The 7,628-nt window shown below is 35.9% G+C and overlaps 1 protein-coding gene across 1 annotated transcript in view; it reads right to left on the bottom strand.

Annotated features, from left to right (window-relative positions):
• Nucleotides 1-1,373: 1,373 nt before the first annotated feature.
• DARS1 (aspartyl-tRNA synthetase 1) overlaps nt 1,374-7,628 on the bottom strand; it is a 77,236-nt gene continuing 70,981 nt past the window's right edge. Inside the window, exons 13-16 of the mRNA XM_047772027.1 lie at nt 6,158-6,238; nt 5,126-5,237; nt 4,605-4,676; nt 1,374-2,023 (exon numbers count right to left, since the gene is read on the bottom strand). Coding sequence (XP_047627983.1) covers nt 1,932-2,023; nt 4,605-4,676; nt 5,126-5,237; nt 6,158-6,238 — 357 coding nt within the window. The 3' untranslated portion in view covers nt 1,374-1,931. The remainder of the gene's footprint in view (nt 2,024-4,604; nt 4,677-5,125; nt 5,238-6,157; nt 6,239-7,628) is intronic.

Genomic DNA, 7,628 nt, shown 5'->3' with positions numbered 1-7,628 from the left:
TGTCCTTTATATCATGGTTCTATTTGGTTGGCCTGCTTGAAATACTTAATAATAAAAATAATTAAATAAAAAATTACATCATTCTAAGACTTTAAACAAATAATTTATTTTGAAAGAAGCTATAATTCTCTGTACTTCAGAATAGCTCCAGGGCTATTATTATCATACTATTTTGGGGTTTGGAGATTATGCAATACAGAAAAAGATAGTAGACTATTTTATTCTTGGTGTGGCTTAAATGTTTTTAACTATTTTGGGGTACCTACCAAACTCAAGATACTTGGGAAGGTTATGAAAGAAAGATAAAAATTAAGTCTCTACACTTAAAAGACCTCATAATCTAGATGGTAACATAATTAACTTTCAAAAATAATGGGCAGATGTTCTTGATCCACAGGTAATGTCCTACCTTTCTGACCCTCTTTCTTTGCTGTATTGTTTTTCCTTTTCCTGTAAGGAAAAATATTTGCATTACATTGTTTTGTTCCTGACCATTACATGTGGATCACCATAAAATTAACATGAACATCAACATATTTAATAATTGAGAGTTGAGAGGTAAAGTGTTTCTAACTGTAATTCTTTTTTTTTTTTTTTGGTCTTTTTGGCATTTCTTGGGCCACTCTCATGGCATATGGAGGTTCCCAGGCAAGGGGCTGAATCGGAGCTGTAGCCACCAGCCTACGCCAGAGCCACAGCAACTCGGTCCGAGCCAAGTCTGTGACCTGCACCACAGCTCACGGCAACGCCGGATCCTCAACCCACTGAGCAAGGCCAGGGATCGAACTCACAATCTCCTAGTTGGATTCATTAACCACTGCGCCACGACAGCAACTCCCTAACTGTAATTCTTATATAAAAATTTATTTCGGGGAGGGAAACAGGAGTGCATTTTAGTGACTTCACTAAATACTAGTACCAGTTAAAAACAAAAAGAGAAAATTATGGAGTTCCTGTTAGGGCCCAACATTGTCTCTGTGAGGATGCGGGTTTGATCCTTGGCCTGGCTCAGTGGCTTAAGAATCTGGTGTTGCTGTGGCTGTGGTGCAGTTGTAGCTCCGATTAAGACGGCTGGCCTGGGAACTTCCATATACCACAGGTGCAGCCATAACAACAACAACAACAACAACAACAACAAAATTCTGCAGTGTTTTGTAATCTATGTAAAATAAACAATTAAGCAACCCAAGCTGTCAGCTTTAAGAACTTTCTGAACTTATACCTTAGTATGAATACATGTTATGAATATATCAGTTTTCATTTGCTCTTAGGCATTTACATAAACTGTTTGTCAATTTTTTCTTTTCCCAAATTATAAATGGCAAGAACCAGTTGTAAAATCATATTGCCATGAAGTTGCACAGAGACTATAATTAGTTTTAAAATTTTATTGAAATTCAGGTTCAGAATTAAACAATTTAATACAGTATATTATTTTCTAACCAGTATTCTCACCTGCTTTACATGATTCCTAGGCACGATTTTTAAAATTGATTATCTGCTGTCTAATTTTCCATGATATGCCAATTATACACTCATTAAAATCTCAGATATTTCTCCAAAATTGTTCTATCTCCATGTCAGAATTAAAAAAAAGACCAAATATTGAAAATTTAATATATTAATATTGTAGCCACTGTAATATAGAAAAGAAAATTTATACAATATTATCTGTTTAAAACTGTTAACATTTATTGTGGTAATGCAATACGAACTTTTAACAGTATGAATTTTTCATTAAAATGTTCAACCATTTCCTACTGAAGCATGTCCAAGGTTATAAAAATCTTCTCTTTTAGTGACCTATACTGAATGAATCCAAAGGTAATTGTGGCACTTTAGATAAGACATTTATTCTATTGCATATTTTGAGTTATCTAAGGTACAGCCTGATCAATAGCAGGTTACTGGAAAGAATACAAAGCAACACTTTAAGGAGTGAGTCTTTTGGGATCACGGGGAAACATTGAGGTCTGACGAACATTGTGCAAGCCCAAAAACAGCATAGTTACTCGCTCCAACCCTAAGGAAAACAAAATAATTATTAATTCATTTTTTGAAAACCTCTCGGGGTCTTAACTTATTGAAAACTATCAAAATAATATCACTGATCAACAAAATACTTTTCTTTGTTAGGAAGGAATATAACTTCTATTAAACATGGTGTTTCCTAGCATAAAAGATTCTGTAACACAGTACTATACTAAATGTTTTGAGTGCAGAAGAGTCTTACTTTGATATGTGACTTAAATACTATATACTTAAGCAATGAGATCCTGCTGTATAGCACTGGGAACTATATCTAGTCACTTGTGATGGAGCATGACAATGTGAGAAAAAACAATGTATACATGTATGTGTAACTGGGTCCACCTTGCTGTACAATAGAAAATTGACAGAACACTGTAAACCAGCTATAATGGGAAAAAATTAAAATCATTTAAAAAATTACTATATTACTGACAAGAATGAAGAAAAGTACCACCTAAGAAGCAGAGCAAAAGTAGCAAATGAAACTTTTTCTTTTTTCTTTTTAGGGCCACCCCTGTGGCATATGGAAGTTCCCAGGCTAGAGGTCGAATCTTAGCTGCAACTGCCGGCGTATGCCACAGCCATAGCTACTCAGGATCCAAGCCTCATCTGCAACCTACACCACAGCTTGTGGCAGTGCTGGATGGATCCTTAACCCACTGAGTGAGTCCAGGGATCGAACCCACATCCTCATGGATACTAGTTGCACTCATAACTTACTGAGCCAAAACAGGAACTCCTGCAAGTGAAAATTTTTGGGTGTAATTTGTTTTCTATTTCACTGAAGTTGCAGCGGGACAATACGTCACACAAAGAAGGCACAGTCAAAGGACATTTTTATATAGCAAAAACTTTGAAGTTTAACGGAATATATTTAACATCTAAAACAGTACTAAATAAAAGAATTAATATTTGTATTGTTTTTCCTTACTAAAATACATCTGTAGATGTAAATTTGAACCTTGTATTATAGTAATCTAACATTACCAAAAAAAAAAAAAATCACTATATCCCATCTTCCTCTCAAATGTTACTTATCCAATATAGGCAGTATTAGGAGTTCCCACTGTGGCGCAACAGAATTGACAGTGTCTCTAGAGTACTGGGATTCAGGTTTGATCCCCAACTTGGCACACTGGGCTCAGTATCTGGCTGCGGTATAGGTGCCACAGCTATGGTGTAGTTGCAAATATGGCTTGAATCTGATCCCTGGCCAGGGAACATCCATATACTGCAGGGCAGCCAAAAAAAAAAAAAAAAAAAGGTAGTATTTTGACAATCACTGAAGTGTCCTTCATAAGCAATATTTACATTGTCAATTAGTCACAAAAGTTTGTAGAATATCATGCAAAAGGCACATTACTCACAATATTCTAAGAGAAAATAATTACAAATTTCCAATTAAAACTTAAACTATGTATATATTCAATGTAGCATTGTTTATAATAAAAAAAGCCTGGTAATAGCCAACACGTCTGCTAATAGGAAGCTGGTTAATAATGCATCCTTTTAATGGATTCTATGTAGTGATAAGAAAAAGAATGAAAAAGTTCTTTAAGTATTGATAAGTACTGACACTGCAAGGTACTGAATGGTTTACACTATACACTAAAATTTGCATAAAAAATATTTTAAAAGGGATATGTAATTTTGCATATGCAAAGGTCATCTTTACTAAGGTCAAGAGAAAACTAGAAACAATAGTTTCCTCTAGGGAGGTGGATGTACATTCTTCTGCACGCTCAGAATTTGAAATTTTTATAAGTATATTACCTGTTCACCAAAAAACTCCAAACAGGAGTTCCCATCATGGCTCAGTATTAACGAATCCGACTAGGAACCATGAGGTTGCGGGTTCGATCCCTGGTCTTGCTCAGTGGGTCAAAGATCCGGCGTTGCCATGAGCTGTGGTGTAGGTCACATACGCAGCTGAGTTGCTGTGGCTCTGGCGTAGGCTGGCGGCCACAACTCTGAAAAGACCCCTAGCCTTGGAACCTCCATATGTCACAGGTGCGGCCCTAAAAACACAAAAGACAAAAAACAACACACCCCCCCCCCCCCCCCGCCCAAAAAACCCCCCAAAACTCCAAACAAATAGAAACTTCACAAAACTATAAATTCAGAATGCTTTTTAAGAGTTTTTTACATGGACATCTAAAAGTTGAGTTAATTAAATATTTAGTCATTTTAAATCACAGAACAATATTTTACATAAACTAGAGAAGTGGTCCTAAAAGTCAATGAAGTGTTACATTTCAACAAAAACATTTAGCAGCAATCTGACATAAGTGAAGGGAGAACTTTAATTTGGACTAAGTTAAATGAACTCATGAATACTGAAAGTTAACATATTCAAAATTAAACTTTCATTTAGTCATAACTCACTTTAAAAAAATTCTTGTAATTCAAGTTTGTATTAAATTAGCACATATGGACTTATTTATAAGCAATAACAATATACGAAATTTACTTTTTAGAATCTAGTACTTAAGAAATTCAGTCAAAACTGAATGAGCACTTTGCCAAATGAAATCTGGGTTAGAAATATTGCCATACTATTAAAGGAATATTACCAATGCCTCCACCAGCATGAGGAGGGGCTCCAAAACGGAAGGAATCAATGTATGCTTTAATTTTCTCCAAATCTACAAAACAAACATGAAACAAAGAAATGTAATTTTCATCGTATTACCTTAAAAAGTTGTAAACCCAATTACTGAACAATGAAGGTTAAAACAAATGATTGTGTTTCTTAAAAGTCTTTAAAACATATTGTTTTTAGAATTTACATGACTCTCAGAGTTCCCTTCGTGGCTCAGTGGAAACGAATCTGACCAGCATCCATGAGGACGCAGGTTTATACTTGGCCTTGCTCAGTGGATTAAGGATCTGGCATTGCCATGAGCTGTGGTGTAGGTCACAGACATGACTTGGAACTGGTGTTGCTGTGGCTATGGTGTAGACTGGCAGCTACAGCTCCAATTTCACCCCCAACTTGGGAACCTCCATATGCCATGGGTGTGGCCCTAAAAAAGATAAAAACACACACACAAAAAAACAAACAAACACAACCTCTGAAATGTAAGTTGCTTACCAATTCCATGATGTAAGGCTCTCTCTGTTAGCAGCTGAGGATCATGTATTCTTTGAGCTCCTGAGAGTATTTCTTCTCCCCTCATGAACATATCATAAGAGTTGGACTGTTTCTGCAGGAAAAACAAATAAACAAAATACCACTCTGGAGTTCCTGTTGTGGCTCAGTGGAAATCCGACTAGTAACCATGAGGTTGCAGGTTTGATCCCTGGCCTCATTCAGTGGGTTAAGGACCAGTGTTGCTGTGAGCTGTGGTGCAGGTTTGATCCCTGGCCCCAGAATTTCAGGATGCCATGGGTGTGGCAAAACAAACAAACAAACAATCAAAAAACAAACAAACAAACAAAAACCCTCCAAGTGATTCTGATGTCCATTAAAGTTTGGGAGCCAGGGCAAAGGAAAAACCGCAAAAGGCCACAAGATATTATTTAGATTAACTACCAAGACAAAATGTGAACTCTTAGTTCAAGTTCAATGATAAAATGATTTGGTAGTTTTCAAATCTATTAATGCTACTTATTATTTATATGGTGTTTCTTCCTCATATCTTTAAAAATGACATGTGAGGAGTTCCCGTCATGGCTCAATGGTTAACAAGTCCGAGTAGGAACCATGAGGTTTCGGGTTCAATCCCTGACCTTGCTCAGTGGGTTAAGGATCCGGCGTTGACGTGAGCTGTGGTGTAGGTTGCACACAGCTGGCATAGGCCAGTGGCTACAGCTCCGATTCAACCCCTAGCCTGGGAACCTCCATATGCTGTGGGAGCAGCCCAAGGAATGGCAAAAAGACAAAAAAAAAAAAAGGACATGTGAAAATGATTTTTTAATATAGGTTTTGGGGACTAATTTGCTAGAATATTAAAATTTCACAATATTATTCTGACTTGAATTGACAGAAACTAGTAGTAATACATGTAACAATATGTTCATCAAAACTGCAAGTTACTATGAAAATCATTATTCCCATTGTACAACTGACATGGTGACAATAAAGATATCCCCAAAACAGGTTATTTAAAATCAAATTACTTACAGGATTTCTTGGGTCAGGCATGGTATAGAAAGGTCTTACAGCCAATGGGTATTTATCAAGAATATAAAAATCTGTATCATACTATAAAAAGAATAAATGATTAAAACAGATTTTTAAAAAGTTTAATGAAAGTGAAAAGGCAAACATTTTAGTGATTATCTTTTTTATACATAAGTTTTGTTCTTCAAAATTACTATAATTACACTCTATATGAAATAACCAGTTTCTTAGTAACATTTGTATCTTATAGCTTCTTGCTATGATGTTATAAATTCTTCCAATATACTTAATTCTTATGAGGTGATGACTATTCATAATTCAAATATGCATTTTTCTTTTTTTTTTGGACATGTAATCTTTTTCCAATTTCTCCCCCAAAGAAAATTATGGTGTGATAAACTTGATTTTCATTTTTTTTTCACTGCAATTAGAGCTCAGTTTTTTAGATGCATTTTATAACTGCTTTTGCTAAATTATTCTAAATCTCATTGGGTTTTACAAAAGCTACACTGAATCTGTAAAGTATTTTGGGAAAAACTGGTATCCTTTACTATACCGATCTACAAAAAACCTTATTTCTCTAATAATTTAAATTTTCTTTTAGATACCTAAAGTAAATTTGGTAGTTTTCCTTAAGTGAAAACTAAAATTGAAATAAAATAACATTAACATGAAATTATGACATTTTTATTAGAATATTTACTATGTGGCCTACATTTACTTAAAAAGAAACCAATCACATTTTAACTATTTCAATGTTAAACATATTTCCTAAAAGCAGAGCACTGAGGCATGTCAAAAGAGCTGAAAATTTGGAGTTCCCGTCGTGGCGCAGTGGTTAATGAATCCGACTAGGAACCATGAGGTTGTGGGTTTGGTCCCTGCCCTTGCTCAGTGGGTTAACGATCTGGCGTTGCCGTGAGCTGTGGTGTAGGTCGCAGACTCGGCTCGGATCCTGCGTTGCCGTGGCTCTGGCGTAGGCTGGCAGCTACAGCTCCGATTCGGCCCCTAGCCTGGAACCCTCCATATGCCGCAGTAGCGGCCCAAGAAATGGCAAAAAGACAAAAAAAAAAAAAAAAAAAGAGCTGAAAATTAGAATCAGCCCTACTGAAACAGCATTTTAAAGGTAAAAACTCTACTGCGCAGTTTCACCAAGTTAGTTCCCCAGTCACTTGAATAGTTTTCAGTGCAACCAGCAGGAGGAGCTCAAGGACTGTTTTCATTCAACAACACAATTCTTTTAATTTCTTTAAAGATCACACTAAGTTTAGCTTTTCTCTGGCTGGAGTTTTGGGAAATGAGATAGGAAAGTAACTTTCACAAAAGAGGCAGGAAGGAAATTCATTCACCCTCTAGTCCCAAGGGTACTCAGGGAAGACCACTTCTAAATAATTTCAAATCATCTTGAGGTCCTTTCTAACTAAACTATCAGACCTAGAAATCACTTTTAAAGATACCTCAGTACAACTTA

Source organism: Phacochoerus africanus, chromosome 3 (genome assembly GCF_016906955.1).
Source record: "Phacochoerus africanus isolate WHEZ1 chromosome 3, ROS_Pafr_v1, whole genome shotgun sequence".
NCBI lineage: Eukaryota > Metazoa > Chordata > Mammalia > Artiodactyla > Suidae > Phacochoerus > Phacochoerus africanus.
This window is presented reverse-complemented; position numbering and strand designations above follow the sequence as displayed.